General features: G+C 53.4%; 1 protein-coding gene across 2 annotated transcripts in view; it reads left to right on the forward strand.

Annotated features, from left to right (window-relative positions):
* The window catches only part of PODXL (podocalyxin like), a 91,080-nt gene extending 76,300 nt beyond the window's left edge, over positions 1 to 14,780 (forward strand). The window contains exons 5-9 of one of the 2 annotated variants that reach the window (XM_006120348.2): positions 578 to 725; positions 2,948 to 3,009; positions 4,004 to 4,171; positions 6,117 to 6,252; positions 9,221 to 14,780. In XM_006120348.2, coding sequence (XP_006120410.2) covers positions 578 to 725; positions 2,948 to 3,009; positions 4,004 to 4,171; positions 6,117 to 6,252; positions 9,221 to 9,267 — 561 coding nt within the window. In that variant the 3' untranslated portion in view covers positions 9,268 to 14,780. The remainder of the gene's footprint in view (positions 1 to 577; positions 726 to 2,947; positions 3,010 to 4,003; positions 4,172 to 6,116; positions 6,253 to 9,220) is intronic. The other variant, XM_006120347.2, reaches the window with a different exon arrangement.
* The last annotated feature ends 4,258 nt before the right edge of the window (positions 14,781 to 19,038 follow it).

Raw genomic sequence — 19,038 nt, forward strand, 5'->3', positions numbered from 1 at the left:
CACCGACTGTATTTTTTCAATACAGTGGCAGCAGGCTTAGCAGCAAGGGCTTGAGCATGGGGCTTGGGAAACCTGGGTTCATGTCTTGGTGGGCCACAAACATCCCCTGTGACAGTGGACAAGTCACAACCTCTCTGGGCCTCATTCCCATCCGTGCATTGGGAATACTGGCTCTGTCCTGCCTCTCAGGGGTGTTGCGAGGCCAAAGCCAGCAAGGCTTGGGTGGAGAAACGCTTGAAGGACTGAAGACGTGCAGGGACTCTGAAAAGGAGGCCTGGCTGGATTTAATCCGTCTCACTCAGGTCGCTTATAATGCCGCTCCTCCACCACCATTGTCGCCATAGCAACACCTCCACTCCTGGCCTGGCAGTACCACGGCTGGGCCAAGAGGGTTGGTCACTGTCTCTTGAGGCCATCCACAACTTGGCCAATTCATGCGGGGGTGTTGCTGAGATGTACACACCTGCCCCTGGCTAGTTCATCACAGTGCAGGGTTGGATTGGAGCTGGCCCGCGCTGGGAGATTGGCCGCTGGCATAGGTACTGGCTTGGCTGACGTGTGCTTTCCGTCCCTGCAGGCCAGCCCCATCAACGAGACCCTGCACACCATCCTCTGCACAGCTGCGAAGGCCACATTCAACCGGAGCCGAGACAGCTGCGTCGTGCGCGTGGCTACTGCCCCGGCCCCCTCCCACCAGATCGCTGTGCTCGACGTGTCCGTGCAAAGTGAGTGCCGCTCTTCACACAGTGACTGTGCAGGGAGGGGCAGGGGAGTAGCACTGATAAAGACCCTTTAAGCCAGTGGTGCCGAAACTGCCAGGGTGTGTCTGCCCCGGAGTATGGAGGAATGCTGGGGGGCATGGCGGGGCAGGTCTAGCCCCCATCGGGAGATGGGGAAGGGGTGCCAATGAGGCCCGCTCTACTGCCAGTTCCATTCCACCCCTGGCTCCAGCCCCTGCCCCAGTCACAGCTCAACCACTAGTCCCTGTTTGGCTGTGTCTACACTCACAGCTTCTTGCGTGAGTAATATGCAAATGAGGCCAAACATGGAATATCGGCAAGTCTCATTTGCATGCCTAATGAGCCACCATTTTTTTCAGAAGAGGCTCTTGCACAAGGAGGAGCGTCTACACTGCCCCTTCTTGCGCAAGAAAAACCCTCTTGCGCAAGAAGGGGCAGTGTAGACGCTCCTCCTTGTGCAAGAGCCTCTTCTGACAAAAATGGCGGCTCATTCAGGATGCAAATGAAGCTCAGCGAGATTCCACGTTTAGCCTCATTTGCATATTACTCACACAAGAAGACGTGTAGACAGAGCCCTTTTGGCCCCCCGCCCAGCCACGACTCCACCACTGGAGCAGGAGGGGGATGTGCGAGAGGAAGAGTCCAGGTGCCCCTGTCGTCATCCTCAGGAAGCAGAGGAGAAGCCCGGTGGGCATCCTGGAGCTGTGTAATTCGCCTGACCAGGGACTTTGGCTGCTTTGGGGCTGCGTGTTCCCAAGGGCGACAGACTGTTGCTGGGTGGCTCAGGAGAGCCGGGTCAGCTTCCACTAGGGTCACAACTCCCTGGAACGTAGCACCAAGGAAACGGCGCGCAGGCCGCACCCGCTGGAGGTTCGGAAGCAGGGCTGCCGACAGGGGGTGACAGTCGCCCGCTGGGGCCTGGTGATTTCAAAGGGGCCAGGGATCCGGGCACTTTAAATGGCCAGCAGAGGCCAACCTGGCATGGTGTGGGTAGGGTGGAGGGCTGGTCCCCCCCCTGCCCTTTTCATCCAAGGCGCTGCCCCTTCTGGGCCCAGCATGCCCCTCCCCCCATATCACTTAGGGCCCTGCTCAGCAGAGAAGCAGAGCCATGCGCTCTCACGTCAAGGACCCTGGTTCAAATCCAGCTAAGGTCAGGTGCCAGGTGGATGGCAGGAAGGGGCAGGTTTCGGTCCTGGCTGCACATGTTTCTGTGGTGACCCTGCCCCCAGCGGACCAGGGCCTGGGCGTGAGCTTCCCTCGCATCTCCTGGGGGCCAGGAACTGACAGCCCCTGTTCAGAGCAGCAGGACAAGCCAGAGGGCGCTTGCTCCAGGGCAGAAGCCAAATGCTCACTGCCAGGAAGCGATTTCCCCATGGGGCAGGTTATTCCATAGCTGGTCCCCCTGCGGGAAGCTCTTGCTCTGACCACCGAGGAGGTGGAGCGCTGAGAGCAAGGCCTGGGGCCAGCGAGAGCTGCCGGGACCAGCCCCAGCCAGGGAGCTCATGAGGGAGAGAGAGTGGAAAACTGCCGTAGCATCTCCCGTAGCTACCTTCCTCCTCCCCTTAGCTGCACTGTTACCTCACCAGCCGCCCCACCTGCTGGGAGATTTGGGTGCATGCTGCTTGGCAGAAGCCATTTCTTCCCCCCAGGCCTGCTTAGGTTGAAACATTGGCTGCTTACGGGACAGGGCTGTGTCCACGGGCCGTAGGGCCCGAACCGGCTGCACAAACAAAGCTGCAGGCTTGCTCCTTCTTCGCGGGCTGTTGCTATAACACCCTGCAGCGGTGGTGGCGGAGCGCCACACGCCGGGATGCAGCCAGCCCGAGAAGCTCTGGCACCAAAATGGGCCAGAGCAGATGGTCCTTTGAACCCATCTGGTGCAGCACACAGGGGAGAGGCAAAGCAGAGCCAGCCACGTGGCCACCTTGAGCTCACGTCTACCAAGCCCGCCACGCAGAAAGGCGATTAGGCAGCGTCCCACTGCCCACGAATTGTAGTGGGGGGGCGTGGCAGAGGCCTGAGGCATGGCTGAGCGACACCGGTCCAGTGGGTCGCGCAGGGACGGGGGAGGTGCCGTTCAGTCACCGCCCGGCCCCGCTTCCTCGTGTGTGAGGAAGAGGCTGAGCTGTAGCGCTGAGGGGCCTGAGACCCACGTGGGGCAGGCAGGCAGGGGCTGCCCTTCACCTCTGGCTCGTTTCTCCCCCCAGCCCACACTGTGCCCAAGGAGCTGTTTGAACTGCTGGGGACCAAAAAGGAAGAGTTGCAGAAGGTTCGTCTCTCCTCCCCCGCCCAGCCCCATTTCCTGTTCTTGGGGGGCGGCTTTGAGCAAAGGCTGCTCAGGGCCTAGTCCTCTGGGAGCAGCTCTAGGATGGAGGGTAATGGAGAGCCCCACTGCCCCCGGGAGGTTTGCCAGGTGTCCGGTTTTGAACCGGACAATCCGGTATTTGCGCTTTCTGTCTGGGAAACACATTGAGAAAATACCGGACGTAGAAATGTCCAGGGTTTTCTGATTAGGTATGTTTTATTATTGGGAGTATCCGTTTGCCGTGGCGTACTGCGCCAGTGTGTCTATCAGCCAGGCAGTACGCGGTAGAGTGTGAGGGCGGGATGAAATCCTCAGGGCTGGACTCGCCTGTGCACCCCGCTGGGACCGTGTGCGGGACAGGCAGCACCCCGGGATTCATGTGCACCCGAGCCAGCCCCACTGCCCACCGGCCAGTTCCCCCCTCATTCCCGTCCCCCACCAGCCCTGCTCCCCCCCGTCATTCCCCTCCCCCACCAGCCCTGCTGCCCGCCAGCCAGTTCTCCTCTGCCAATCTCCCCTAGCCAGCCCGCTCCCCCCAGCCAGCCCCACTCTTCTCCTGGCTGCCCCGCTCTGAGAGCAAGCACGTCCGGTGTTTTTTTGAAAGCATCTGGTAACCCTAGGCCCAGTCGACCTCTCTGTTTCCAAAGGGCTCTAGCTTATGACTAAGCGGGCCCGCTCCCAGCTGCCCAGAGCAGTGGGGGATAGGAACAGGGGGATGGCCGCTTATTCCCCCTGTGCTTGTTCTTGGACACCCCTCTGTCCTACTGTGCACGCTGCCTGGAGCCCCAGCTGTAGGGAGGAGGCAGGAGCGGGGCCACTGGCTGCGTCATAAAACCACCGCGGGGCATAGGGAGGGACAGGGGGCCGGTCAGCGCAGGCCCGACGCCAAGCAAAAGGCACCCGTATGGTGCTGGATCAGCCCCTTGGCCCTTCCCTTCACCCACCCTTCCTTTGGCAGGTTGGCATCAGCAATGTCACCTACGCCCACATGCGCCTGGAGGAGGATAATGAGGACCGGCTCAGCATGCCCTTAGTCATCACCATCGTGTGCATGGCCTGCACCCTGCTGCTCATCGCGGCCATCTACGGCTGCTGCCACCAGCGGATTGCCCATAGGAAGGATCAGGTAAGCAGCGCCCATCCTCCATGCACCCGTCCGGGCCTCTCGTTACATGCCCCCCCACCCTCTACGTTTTGGTTAAAGGCTTGGGGGGGAGCAGCATGGCAGGGTAACGGCCATGTACCACTGCCACAACCAGAGGGGTGGTCCTCAGATCAGACACTGCCAGCTGTCCCGAATTCCTTGGGGTCGTGCCGGGGGTGGAAGATCGGCCCTGTGAGCGTGGCTGGGTTAGAAGGACTGATATGGAGCAGTCCCCCTCCCCTTCTATCAGACAGGCAAGAGCTGGTGAGAATTGTTCCCCCCCTCCCCCCCCCCCGGAAACCTAGTTTCCATCAAACCGCTTTTCGCTGAGCACAGAAGATGCGTTTGGAGAGTCACTCTGTTGGCAGCGAAACACCAGCTGCCTGAGAGAAAAGCAAAAACGCATTTTTTTGGATAAAAATGTGGTTATCAAAATCAGGTTTTTTGATATATTTTGAATTGGGGAGGGTTCCTCCCCTCCCCCGAAAAAAAATTTCTCCTGGCATTTTTTTTTTTGAAGGGGAACCCCCTCCCCCACCACTTACTTTTTTGAAAGAAAGCTATGCGGAGTTTTAAAGTTTCCTGTGAAAAACAATTGGCATTTTTCAACCAGCTGGAACACAGACATCCCTCTCTCCCCCCCCTCCCGTGAAATCAAGTTACGGAACAATCTGTCCTTGCACCCACCATTTCTTAACCTTTCCTGTGCCAGACTTAATCCTCCTCTCTGGCCGAGAGAGGATACGGAGAAGGTGGGATGACATTTCCCTCACACCCAACATTTCTAAGGTGCCAGCAAGTTTTGTCCTCAGGTCTGCCCCCAAACTTGGAGAACGAGCACAGGGCTGGCCATTACGCACTTAGCCCAAAGGGCTGTGTTTTCAAAAGGACCGGCAGCTTGGCTGCCTGCCCTGAGCCGGCATTCAAATCATCTGGCATCTCAGAACGTAGCGATGGGTCAAAGCCAGGCACGGAACTCCTGCAATAAAGCCCTTCGGGGCCCCAGGGACGCTGACAGGTCAGGCTACTGTGAGCAGAGCTGTAGAGTTTGCAAGGGGCTAAGTTGGCAGGGTAGCGTACACACGTCTTGTGCAGGTCCCTTTGACTTTCCCCAGGATTAGCAGGCTAAAGGCTCCCTTCGGATCTGAATATCGGCCTAAGATCTGCACTGATTTACTCCTGCTAGCCCCTGGCTAGCTCTGCTGGGCTGCATGGAGGGCAGAGGGGATTTGCACAGAGAGCTGATATCCACAGGAGGGCGCAGGTGCTACACACTTCAGAGCAAAGAGCTGGGAGGTTTTGCGGCGGCAGCAATCGAACCCGTTAGTTTAGCACTGCTAGGGAAATCCCTTTGTGCTGCCTGTGCAGAGGCAGGGCTAGATAAAGGCAACAGGTAGCGTCAGTCTAAAGAGCAAAAAGACCCCCAAGCTCACTGATCCTGAAGCTTAGACACAGCTCCAGCTGCTACTCATAGAAGGTTGGAGGCGAAGGTGGAGGAATTTGACAATGTCATATGCCAGAAGCCTGCAACAGGTCAAAGCCACAGGAGGCCTTCATGAGTTAAACCCCACAATGCCCTCAGGCTGTCAGAGAATTAGAATCCTGTGTACAGCTGGCTTTGGAATGTCTATAGCAGGTGATCTCTCAGGGCTGGGCCATCCTGAAAAGTGAGGTGCAAAAAAATCCACAGGGTTGAGTGCCATAGGTTGACAGAAGAATTCTTCCATCAACCTAACTACCCCCTTGGGAGAGGGGACGATTTACAATGGGGAGGGGCCTTCCCATCACTGTAGTGAGGATGTACACTGATGTGCTACAAAGGTTGCGTTGCCGTGTTGGGAGTGTAGACGTAGCCTCAGTTTCAAAACCAATTTGAAGCATACCACAAGGTGGACACAAGCAGGCTTGCATTGACCTAATTGTGTAGCGTAGACCAGGCCATAGCGACCCCTGGACTGATGAATGGTGCGAGCTGAAGAGTCCTGGAGATCACGGAACAGCTGTAATACCAACTTCCTACACACAGCACCGCCCCACTTCTGTGATCAGGCATGAAAAGACAGGTTGGTCTCAGGTCTATTTTACTTTTAGTCACTCAGGGCTGTTAAAGGGACACCGTCAACTTGAAATTAACTTTTTTTTTTTTTTTTTAAGGGCTGATTTGACAGTTATTTGTGTTGATATACTAGCTAGGGCCATGGTGTGCTAGGTGGACAGAGCTAGAGTTTAAATTTTTCTCTCACCCTTCTTGCTCTGTGAGGGGTTCACATGAAACAACAACTTGGCAACTTGCTGGGGGGGGGGGGGGAGGGGAGGAGAAGAGGAGCAGGGAGTGACACTAGCCCCACTATAAGTTCCCAATGCTCAGTGTTGGCTATTGTCAAAGGTTTAAATACATTTCCAGGCAGAAACGTTACATGTAGGTTCCAGGTAGGGATGTGAAAGGTTAACCGGTTGAGATCATGCGTAACAGGTGATGCTTACCAGGTCTTGTTAACCAATGGGGGGGAAGGAGCAGCTTCCCCTCTACCCTCTATCTGCAGTAGGCCCAGGCATGAGGCAGGCAGGGGCCACTCCAGTACCACCCAGCCAGTGATGTTTAACGGGTAAATGAACAGAATTTTACATCTCTAGTTCCTGGTATCTTCTTTCACTGCTGCATAGATACCCAGCCGCTGGGAATCCAACCACAGTTCAGCACACTCATATCTAAAGCGCCCTCTAAATCATTTCCATCTATGTGGGGAATAAATATTCCCTGTACACTGAGGCATGTACAATGTGCACCACCAAATGAAACAGAACCTCCCTGTGGGTGCTTTGCTAGTGGGCTGGGGAAGGGGGGGTAATTTGAATTTCTCCTGAGCAGCTGCGGGATCAGGTTGCTGAAGGGTCAGGTTGCTCTCGCTCTCTCACAGCCACAGACACATGCTCCCACCAGGGACAAAAGCAAAGGTTTTAGAACACCCTGACTTAGAAAGCCTCCCTGGGGAGGATGTTTTCAACACAGCACAACTTCACCAGTGTGAGCAACAGCTCCGGCTGCTGCAGCTGCCCCTCCTCTTCCAAACCACTGCCCGTAAGCTCAGGGCGCAGCCTGCCTCGGGGGCTTTCCATCAGCGCAGCTACCTCAGAGCAAAACCTTCGCGTGCTGCTCAGCCTCTTCCTCTCCCGTCACCACAGGTGTCTTCCGGGGGCAGATGAGGCCAGAACTTCTAAAGCAAGAGACAAGTGCATGATCCTTCCCCTGCAAACACATTTGAGGCCTTCGCTGTACAACAGCAGCACACAAATGGGCACAGGCCCACATGGCCGCCCCGTCCCATCGGCAGGTCCTTGCTAGCCCAGAGCCAGTTGTCACCCCAGCCCCAAATTTCCTTCCAAGCTTACTTAATAGATCATAAATATTCAAAGGGGAGAGGAAAGCTGCAGTCACCCACCCAACAGGAAGCGGCAGCAGCCTGCCTGGAGATGGAGGCCCTCCCTCCTCAGCCTGCGTGTCAAGCCCTGAGGAAACGGACCAGACCCCACACTAGATTGGAGATTAACAGTAGGGTGAAGGGGAAGCTGTGTTTGGACCGGAACAGACCAGGGCCCCGCTTTGGAGCCCTGGAGGCTGCTCAGATGCAGGGTGGAGTTTCAAACAGACGTGGGCTGAGGGGAGCAGATGGGAGAAGGTAGTGGTGGCAATTCTCTGCCCGTGGCTTATCTCTATCCCTCCTGACCTCTGGCCACAGGGCACAGCCCTGTAGGCACCAGAGGGCTGGGGTATTGCAGTGTGATGCTGGTTGTTGGGCTTGGTGTGGAGGCCTGGGCTATACAGATCAGATAGGCTGAGGCTCCCTTCTGGCCTTAAAACTCGAGTGATTCTCAACCTTCGGGGGCTCAGGACCCATTTGCAAATATTTAGGGCCTGCCATGGCCAGTAATAACCTGAGGGTAGTTTTGCGCCTGCTGTGCACCCCCAGTGGGGTTGTGTCCTGCCTAACCCTCACCTCACGGGGGGGATGCGGGGGGGCTGGCTGGATTTGGCTTGGGCTCTCTGCCCCCCTTGGGTTTGGCCCTGCCCCTCCGACTGGCCCAAATGCGTGTGGACAGAGTTTCAATCCAGCTCATGGGGCTGCAGCGCCGCTCGCTCACACTGCCATCATCATGGGGACTGGGTAAGAACACTAGCACGGCCATATTGGGTCAGACCAAAGGTCCATCCAGCCCAGAGAGAGCAAACAGATCTGGTAGCCATCACGTGATCCCTCTCCTGTCCCTCATTCCCAGCCTCTGACAAACACAGGCTAGGGACACCATTTCTACCTAACCTGGCTCAGCCATTGGCGGACCTAACTGCCATGAATGTATCTAGATCCTTTTTGAATCCTGTTAAAGCCCTGGTCTTCACAACATCCTCTGGCAAGGAGTTCCACAGGTTGCCTGTGCGCTGCATGAAGAAAAACTTCCTTTTGTTTGTTGCGCCCCAGCTAGTCGAGCTGCCTGGTTACGAGACAGCTGTGCAGTGTGGCTAGATGCTCTGAGGATAAGGTTGACTGCTGGGAAATGATGCATATTTATCCGCAGATCCACCACGCTCTAGGGCAGGGTTCTCAAACGACAGGTCATGACCCAGGGCTGGGTGGTGGCAAGTCAGGCACTGGGGTTCCTTGTGCAGGGGGATCAGATGAGCAGTGGGGGTGCTAAGACTGCGCTGCGCCCCAGAAGCAGCCGGCAGCAGGCACAGCTCCTAGGTGGTGGTGGTGTAAAAGCACACAGGGCTCTGGGTACTGCCCCTGCCCTGAGCACTAGCTCTGCCCTCATAAGAACGGCCAGGCTGGGTCAGACCAAAGGTCCATCTAGCCCAGTGTCCTGTCTGCCCACAGGGGCCAATGCCAGATGCCCCAGAGGGAGGGAACAGCCAAATCACGTTGGGTCGTGGGCATCAACAATTTTCTTCAACTAGGTCACGAGAAAATAAGTTTGAAAACCGCTGCCGTAGTGCTCACCACAGATTGCTGTTGTCATTTCCTTGTCCCCTTCCAGCAACGACTGACGGAAGAGCTCCAGACCATGGAGAACGGTTACCATGACAACCCCACCCTGGAGGTGATGGAGACCCCCTCCGAGATGCAGGAGAAGAAGGTGAACCTGAACGGGGAGCTGGGAGACAGCTGGATTGTCCCCATGGACAACCTCACGAAAGAGGATCTGGAGGAAGAGGACACGCATTTATAAGCCACATTAAAATCTAAAAAAAAAAAACCAAAAAAGCAAAACAAAAACCCCAGGATGATTAGAGCCACAAGTGCCGTCATGCGGAGCACGGAGACACAGAGGTGCCTGGACAGGACTGGAGTTTGCTCTGGCCTGCTAAACCTTGGTAAATCCGAACCTATTCCAGACGAGATTGGTTTTTTTTCTTCTCTAGAGGGAGGGTGCTGGGAGTTAAGTAATGGCCAGAGGACACAAGAAAGTTCAGCTGCTGCCAGTCACAGAAGGAAAGGGACAGAAGGCCTCTTGTAGGGCCCCTCAGCCTTTTCCATGCTGGGACCCCTTCCATCTAGCTGGGACCTAGCACAATGGGAAGGGCAGAGTGGTCAGCCCCCCCCCCCCCTTTCCTCCCACTGGGCTGAACCCTGCGTACAGAATAGAAGTGGCTGTCGCCTCCCGAGCTATTCCAGAAGTGGAGTTAGTTTCGTAGCGGATGTGCCATGGCAGAGGGCGCTATGCGGGACGGGAGGGCGAGAGGCAAAAGGCTAGCGATCTGCTGTAACACGTTTTCCCTCAGCTCCTCGATCGGCCGCCATGCACGTTGCCTGCTGCCAGTGCAGGATTGGCCCTTCCAGTACGTTACCAGCCTCTGTCTCCTGTGGGTTCTTTCCCCGTCACGGCTCACTTGCATGTCAGACCCCCAGGGGGTTCCGCTTCCATCACCTCAGGGGGAGCAGCGTCCTCCAGTGGGGAGAGCACAGAGGAGCGTGGTCAGGGGATTCGGGGTCCATTCTGAAAGACGTCGTGCGCGTGCTCCCCCTTTGCTATGTGCAGAGAAGCGTTCTAGAAGTGCCCGTTAGCCACAGGAGGAAAGAGGAAGAGCAGCTGCTGCCCTCATCCCAAATCATTTGCGAAATCTCCCTGGAATCCCTTTGGAAAATGCTTTCCCCAGCAACCCCTCCTGCGCCTTAATATTCCATCTGTCCCCCGTGCACGTTCCTGGCCTGCAGGGTGAATTCCACTGACCGCTGCCAAGGTCCTGTGGAAGTTGCACCCTTCCTTCAAGGCAGGGGCAGTCTTAAGGCTGCAGTTCTGATGGCTTTCGTTAACCACCGCAGGTAGACGTTGCCTTCTCAAGCCTTTAAAATTCAGCGTTTTTCAGACCCCGTAGTGTCTTCCCTCCGCCAATGGAAGCAGAGTTATTTCATTCCGGGCTGATGTTGTGTCCACAAACAGGCTGAGCAGGGGGTACCTGCACAGTCTTTACCCATCAAATACAATTCCCAAGCCTACGTGGTGAGGGAGGTGCCCAGGAAGGCTCCTCTGCGGGATCTGCGTCGGCAGCAGGACTCTAGTCATTCCAGCCAGCCAGTGACAAAGTCGGTCCCGAAGTTCCTCGCTGATGCTAAAAAGGCACCTAAGAGCGGTCAAATAGGAACCTGCCGCCTCGGCTGGCCGGTGCGCAGGCAGGCTTGGGGATGCAGCTCTGACGAGAACGCAGGATGGTAAAGGAAGGATTCAAACTCATTGTGCAAGGCCAGGGCTAGTGCTGGGCAGAGAACAAGCGAAAGTCTGTGCCATGCAGCAGAACAGGGAAGGCCCCCATAGCTCCCACTCCAGAGCATCACCTGCTCTTTTGGGGAGGGGCATAAAGTCACACCTGCAGCTCAGAGCAATTCCAGATGCTCTGAGCGCACCTGCCCCCCGGTGGGCAGTAATCGCATCTCTCTTCAGCTAAGAGCTGCTCATTTGCTGTAAGGACGTGTGTTTTACTGCTGAGCACGTGCAGGATTAGAAGGCAACAGAGCAAGACCCTTTGGCAGACCATACTGGACCGCTGCAATACACAATAGCTATGCACCCTGTGCTACACGCAAAGAAATGCAGCAGGGCCCCATGGACCTGGGAACCTCAAGTCGGTGCCAAAGTTAGAGCTGGGCTGAGTGAAATTTGGCTTCCTAGCCCCACTTTTGGCAGCATTTTGTGGCATCAGAAAGCGCCGCCACACTGCAGAGAAGAGAACTCAGAAATCAGGCTAAGCAAGAGCTGGCTTCATTGCGGGAGACAGTCTCCCAATCTCCTCTCCGGATCCAGTTGGTGTTGGAACGTTTCTGCCAGTCCACACACCCTGTTGAAATAAATAAGCTTCACAGGCAGGAAAGACGAATGGATCTTGCATCAGTCTCAGCTAGAAAAAGCACCTTGGATCGAATGTCTAATATGTGACACGAGATGCAAAATTCAACACCTCAGATGTGTGCACGCAGGATAGTGTCTTAAAAACGGGGTTAGCCACAGTGAAAGCCTTAATACAAGCGCAAAGAGAAGCCCGTGGGTCAAATTCTCGCTTGCATGCAGACAGCTCCCTCCGTTTTTACTGGTTTTACCTCGCAAACCAGGCTGATATTACTGGTACATTTGAATGGCCCCTTTAGCGTTTCTTCTTTAAAAGCATGTCAGCCTGCCGACGGATGGAGCTGCAGGCACTCCGAAGACATTTCTACTTCAGCGGCAATGCCGGGGCTGGATTTTGACCTTTCTCTTTAAAAGCCCCACTGTTCTGTGCACATCCCAAAGATTTATCCACAAAGGAGCCTGGGGAGATGCCAGTTCAAACTCTGCTTTACAGCTCAGCATCTCAATTATGTTAGGACGCCAGCAACTTCACACAAGCCAGCAGGGTTCGCTGAAGGCCCAGAGAACTCACCAGTCACCTAAGCAGTGCAGGGGTCCTGGCGCTGGGTAAAAGGAGGGATAAACAAGTGTGGAGACTACATCTCCCAGCATGCAATATTCCTTTGATCTGTCCCGCCTAGTCACACGGATCAAAACATGCAGGGCCTGTCTCCTCTGTAGGTTGCACCTCAGTATTATAGATCAGGGTGGTTACACTCTGCTCCTGCCTGTGCATAATTGGGCCTAGGGCAATGTTCCCTGGGCAGCCATGCAGGAGTCCAATGCCCCCAGCTGATCAGCAGAGCACCCACAGCTAGATGTGTGTTTCTAGTGGTGGTGCACATTCACACATGCCTTGGTGCACATACATGTATTCCGCCCCGTAGCATGGGAAAGATGAGGGGGCATTGGCCTCGGGGGCTGACTCCTCTGCGTAGCAAGCTCCCAGAAACTCAGGCGTGTATACAGCCAGCGGGAACGTGCTTAGGCACACTGCGTGCCGAGCAATATTGTGCAGATGAAAAGGCAGCTGTGAATTCAACCCCAAAGCAATGGGAGAGGGGGCGCGAGTCTGGTTTATACATTACAAACAGGTTAGCGAGCGTTTGCAGCAGGGAAGGACGCATGAAGCAAAAGCCACCTTCTTATATAGCCGCCACCCTGGAAGTCCCGAGGCATTGATCTGGATTGCTGCCCTTCAATTCCACAGTCATTCTCGCTGTGAGCAGAGCCCAGTGTCACTCACACCAACACAGAGCGCTGCTCACCCTCGTGGCTGGACACCACCGAGCACTTCTAAGCGTTGCCACCACCAAAGTGTTGCCTTGGCTTGGGTCACGGGCAGGGTTTGACCCAGGGACCAGTGGATCTAAAGCCTGAGCAAAAGGAGGAGCGTCATTCGCTTGGGGGCAGTAGCCAAGTTAAGCTGCTGTACACAGCCCTGCCACGGGAGGGGGCACCACGTCGTTAGCATTAACACACACCAGGATTGCACATGGGCAGTGGGGAGTCTCCCTCAGCCCCACCCCTTCTGCTGAGGCCCCCCCACGGGAGCTAAGCTAAGAGAATTATTTTGCTTCTGCCATTTCGATTTGTTGGCTTGGTTCATGGGCCGGTGCAAGCAGCCGCTCTTGTTTTTTGAGAGTCTTAACACAGCAGCAGTAGAGAAAACATTTTAAAAGAGAGGAACTGGATGGCGAGGCTGCAGTCACGTGGGCAGGTGAAGTGGTAACAAGTGACTTTAACCTTCCTTTAGAAATAGGCTCAAGTGGATGGTGTCCCTTTAACTTAATCCTCACCAGTGCGACCCCAAGACATGAACAATTAAAGTAGCCTCCTTAATTCAAAGACAGGGTATTCGACAAGGGTCCCGGAGCCCTAGGTTCTAGCCCTGGCTAGGAAACCTTGGCCCAAACACACCATGAGGCTCAGCCAACCACAGCATGCTGCCTTAGGCTGCTTGAGGGGCAATGACTTTGGGAGGGGGGGGGAAGAAATAAAGCAAAGGTGCAGAGTCCAGTGGTGTGTGAGCAGCTCCTCCCCCCCCCCCCCCCCCCCCCGGAACAACTCTCCCAGGCAAGTGCTGCTTAGCCTGACCGGGGGCGGAGAATCTGAACACGAAGGACGGATTTGAGCATTCCGGGAACTTACTCGCCACCAGGAGCCTGCCAGTGAAGAGTCTGGCGGGCCCAGGGACTCCCTTCTGCATGCCAGGGTGAAGCAGGGTGCTGATATCTGACCAACACTGCCCAAGGGACCGCCTCTGAAGCATACTGTTGCTTCGAAACACACAGCTTTGTTTCCAGGTTGAAACAGGCCCCAGCTGCTGAGTGTTACAAAAAGCCTTACGGAACTGGCCTCAGTCTTTCCGATACATTTCAGAACCATTTTGATTCACAATTGTTCTAGGGGACAACCCATCCATTTGCCAGCTTGCGCCCCTGCCCTTTTACATAATATCGAGAGTCTGCTTATATATGCCAAGAAATCATGAGTTGCAAGAGAGCTCCATAAAGGCTCCTACTCAGCAAATCCGGCTCAACTTACTTCTACTCTGCATATGTGCTTTTATCATGCTCATCACAGAGTAACTGAGTGCCTTCACTGTGTGTCTAACATCTCGGTTTTACCCCAGGGGAAAGCCATACAGTTAGGCACATTGGGGTGTTTTTTGTTTTGTTTTTTAAATATACATGTCTATGTTAGAGGCGGCAAGGTCAAAGACACATTCCTTGCGCTTGGAAAGCAGTTCTCAGCTTTAAGCGCATACTTAAGTCCTCTTGAAATCAAGTATCTACTGTACTTAACTGCTTTGCTGAACTGGGTCCAAGGACCTCATATTACAGATTGGAAGAATCCTGTAAAGGTTGGGGACCCGATACTGTGATGTTACAGGTCTTATTCAGAGCCAACACGATTGCTCAACAAGCAGCAACTGAATGGATGAATGGGAAATGTGAAATTTATTTATTGTTCCAAACACCGTGTTTTTAAACTACAGGTAGCTTTAAACAAAAAAAAAAAAACATTTTATTTCCCTCCCTCTCTTAAAATAAAGATTCCCTATGAAGAATGGGAAGTGATGCCAAGGAGATAATGTTCTTCAAAGTCAGCTAGGTAAATAAGGGAACTAGAAAATGCAGCTTTGCGCATCTTTGGCCTTAAAACTTCTTAGTATCATGTAGCTATAATTGTGTGCGTGAGACCAAAAAACAAACAAACAAAAACTGAAAATCCTCCCCAAACCACTAGCTTTAACATAGACACACTGTACAAAGAGATCGTTACTTTTACATTTTGGTAAGACTAAAGTTCTTGCAAAACTTCTATTTTAAGAATCATAGAAGGAAAGTGTAAATAATGCATATTTTATGCTCATAGTTATATGCTACGGTCCAGCTGACAGTAGGGTTATATTATTACCACCACCACAAGTTCATACCCAAAACAGACCATGGGGAGGGAAAATACATGTTTAAAGTGGCTATTTTGTTGTTGAATGTTTCACATGAACACAAGACAGCAATTCTGCGTGCTGTGTAGTGGCATCTCACAGGGACAGGAGTCTGATTTACACTGGAAGTTACTGAGCAACTGGATTGTAGAGATTATAATTCTTGCATTTTCCTACAAAATATATTTTGAAGACACCATGTATTTGTCAATAAACATTCTTTTGTTTAAAACTTGGCTTTTTTTTCTTTTGGTTGGGACAAGGAGGGAGACTGCTTGCATTAAAGGGACATGGTCACAAATCAAACATAAGAATGGCCATAGTGAGTCAGACCAAAGGTTCATCTAGCCCAGCATCCTGTCTTCCAACACTGGCCAATGCCAGGTGCCCCAGAAGGAATGAACAGAACAGGCAATCAAGTGATCCATCCTCTCACCCCTTCCCAGCTTCTGACAAACAGAAGCTAGGGACACCATCCCTTCCCACTCTGGCTCAGCCATAGATGGTCCACGAATTTAACTTTTTTTGAACCCTGTTGCTGTCTTGGACTTCACAATATCCTCTGGCAAGGAGTTCCACAGGTTGACTAAGCTGTTTAATGAAATATTTCTTTGTTTTAAACCTGCTACCAAATTGCAAGTATGCTTCCAATGTTTAAGATTGCATTGAGTCGAGTCATAAGGCCCACTCACTATGAGTGGCAGATCCTGTGGGTCATCCCTCAAGGCTCTCACTCTTCCTGTGGCAGTGTTTTTTCTTTATCCTGCCTTCCTCTGTGGCTCCTGCTCACATTCAGACCTGCAGTTTCCTCTTCGTGGCTTGGCTCTCTGGCCAGGTCACTCAGGTCCTCCCTTCCGAGGAATTTCAAGTCCAGACCCACTGGCTGGCATCTCCAACACCAGGGCCACTTCGTACAGACTGGCAGAGAAATCCAGATCCACCTTCCAGCCCAGGGACCTGATAAGTAGTCACAGCATAGCCATGTGTGGGCCATGAGCCACCCACATTGCATCCAGGCTCACCCCTGCAGACTCCCCCCTTCCCAGCCTTATGCCTCAGCACCTGCCCCACTCCACCAGCCTGCTCTGCACGCCAGCTGGCAGCAGGGTGGAGTGCTCCATCAGCCCACCCAGTGCTGCAGCATGGAGTCAGGACAGGGAGACTAACCCTGCTCCACCAGGGAATGGGATGGAGGGCTGGTCCCACTGCATCCGCCCACCCGGTCCTGTAGCCGGGGAGCAGGGTTGAGGGCTCACCCGACTCCATCCACCTGCCTGGCGCTCCAGCCATGGAGCAGAACCTGCACTCAAGCCCCACTCCTGGGCTGAAGCACCGGGCAGAGGGGGGCAAACCCTTCCTGCACATGGACCCCAGGGGCTGGAGTCTCTTAGCCAGTGGGTCCTTCAACACACCATTGCCTGCCCACCCTTCTGACCACACCACTGAGTCAGTCCCTATATAATCCTACTATTCGCTGCTATTTCCCTGGGCCTTTTCCCTACCATCTGGCATCCCTCTGCTCCAACTTTGCCAACCTCCAACTCCAACTCCTTCCACTCCAGGAATGACTGTGGCCTACTTCCCTGCAAGAGCCCCCTCCTGCAGCCAGCTTCCCAGCTTTCTATAGCCTCCCCCTCTTCCTCTAATTAGGGCTTTCCTCCACTAAGGATGTTAAATATTAACTAATTGAATAGTTGATGCATTTTGCATTGACTATTCGATTAGTCAATAGGACGATTCCACCTTTGAAGCATAGCAACAGTACTTCTAAGGTGAAAGTGCCACATGGAGCCCAAGATCAGCTGGGGACTCCAGCTAATCCTGGGCTCCATGCGGCACCGCCGCTTTGAAATGCCACTTGCACCCTGATGCTGGGCTCTCCGTGGTGTTTCAAAACAGCAGCACAGGGTCAGCGCAGGAGTCCCCTGCTGATCCCAGGCTCCACGCGGCGCTGACGCTTTGAAACGCCACGTGCTGCCTGGGGACACCCCAGCTGGCCCCGGGCTGCACGCAGCATTTCAACGCAGCAGCACATTGTGGAGCCCGGGGTCTGGCCCCAGGCTGCTAGCAGTGCTATTGCTTTGAAGGACCCCTCGTCTTCCCCCCCCCCCTTGCTGCCCCTTTCGGACAGAGGCTGCGGCAGGGGTGGGGGGAGGAAGTGACTACTCTACTAGCATGTTGCCTATCCAATAAACATTTGCTTATCAGCTAGTCAACTAGTCCTTCTACTAGGTTAATTGGCTCAGCTGGCCTCCAGGAATGCCTAATCCTCATCACAATCCCCCTACAGCATTAAACCCAGAAACACTATTGTTGCCATACTGGGCTAGCACATGGGCATCTGAAAGGGAATGATGAGGCAGGGGGCACAGAAAACCAAGTGCTCAGAGTGACAGAGAGAGAACACGAACGAACTACGGGTGAGGGTTGTTTTTTAACCAAATCTTCCATACAGGAGAATAATTTTACAGACAACGGGCCTGACCCTCAAATGGTGTCTGTCAGTGTACTTCCACCGTAGGCATGGAAGATTTAAGAACGTAAGAGCAGTCATGCTGGGTCAGACCAAATGTTCCAACAGTGGCCAATGCCAGGTGCCCCAGAGGGAACAGGTAACCACAAAGTGATCCATCCTGTGACTCATTTCCAGCTTTTGACAGAGGCTAGGGACACTATTCCGATTCATCCTGGCTAATATCCATTGATGGACCTAACCTCCATGAATTTATCTAGCTATTTTTTGAACCATGTTAATGTCTTGGCCTTCACAAAATCCTCTGGCAAGGAGTTCCATAGGTTGACTGACTGGAGTGAAAAAAGTCTTCCTCATATTTGTTTTAAACTTTCTGCCAAATACAGAAAGTGACCCCCTAGCTCTCGTGTTCCAAGTAAGGCTACAAATTTAGTGATAGACATTCTTGAAGCTATAGAATCCATGACTTCCAGCTGCCTCTATGTCTTCAGCCTGTAGAGTTCAGGAATTGCAGGGTTCCTCTCCACCCATGGGAGCAGATAACTATTGTACACCCCGCCACCTGTCAGTGCCCATCACTTCCAGCCGCTACAAACAGTGAGGATCCCTCTCCTCCCAGGCATCTGAAGATAGCAGAACTCCCAAGCTCCCAGGGACAGTGGAGTCCTGGTTGCCATGGACAACAGGGGCACCCCATAGCTCCCCGCTGCTGCAGGCATTTCTTATAGCCCCTGTGCAACCACTCCGCTTCAGGCAGCGCAAGGACACGCGGATCCCCATTTTCTCAGGGATATTTTTAATAAAAAGGACAGGTCCTGGCTTCCGTGAATTTTTCATTTTTGTGCAGGACAAAAAAAAAAAAAATCTTATCCTTAGTTATGAGTAAACCACACTTCCTTCCTTGCTTTTTTACATCAGTCACAATCCCATAGACCTCTAACACATCCTGCCTTATTTGTTTTTTCCAAGCTAAAGTCAAGTCTTTTTAATCTGTCAGCCATTTCACCCCCTAATCACTGTCTTTTGCTGACCTTTCCCAATTCCAATAGACGATGATGCAACCACAACTGCACCCCGTATTCGAGATGGGGCGTACCATGGTTTTAGACAGAGGCAATATAATATTTTGTCTTATTCTCTATCCCTTTCCTAATGATTCCCAACATTGTTTGCTTTTTGGACTGCTGCTGCACAGCAAGTGGATTTTCCAGTTGACAACTGATAATCTGTTTCACTTTCTATTTAAACTGACAATGCCTCTCAGCCATGACTCCATGCTGGAGGGCCAGAGCCATAAAGGGATTCCTGTCTCATTCTCAAGCTAGGGCCAGGCTGTTCCAAATAATCCTTCATTTTATTTATATACATGGCAGCCTTTAACTCCCTACAGCCACAGCTGTGCACTGCACGGATATGTCCTAAAAAGCAAGGCTGAGCTATGTCTCTAGAGTCCTTCGCAGATACAAAATTTGTATCCGCATCTGTATCCACAAAAAGGGGCCGTCAATACAAGAGCTAGGCGGTACTTGTGGCAGCGCACATACTCAT

This window comes from Pelodiscus sinensis, chromosome 1 (genome assembly GCF_049634645.1).
Source record: "Pelodiscus sinensis isolate JC-2024 chromosome 1, ASM4963464v1, whole genome shotgun sequence".
Lineage (NCBI taxonomy): Eukaryota > Metazoa > Chordata > Testudines > Trionychidae > Pelodiscus > Pelodiscus sinensis.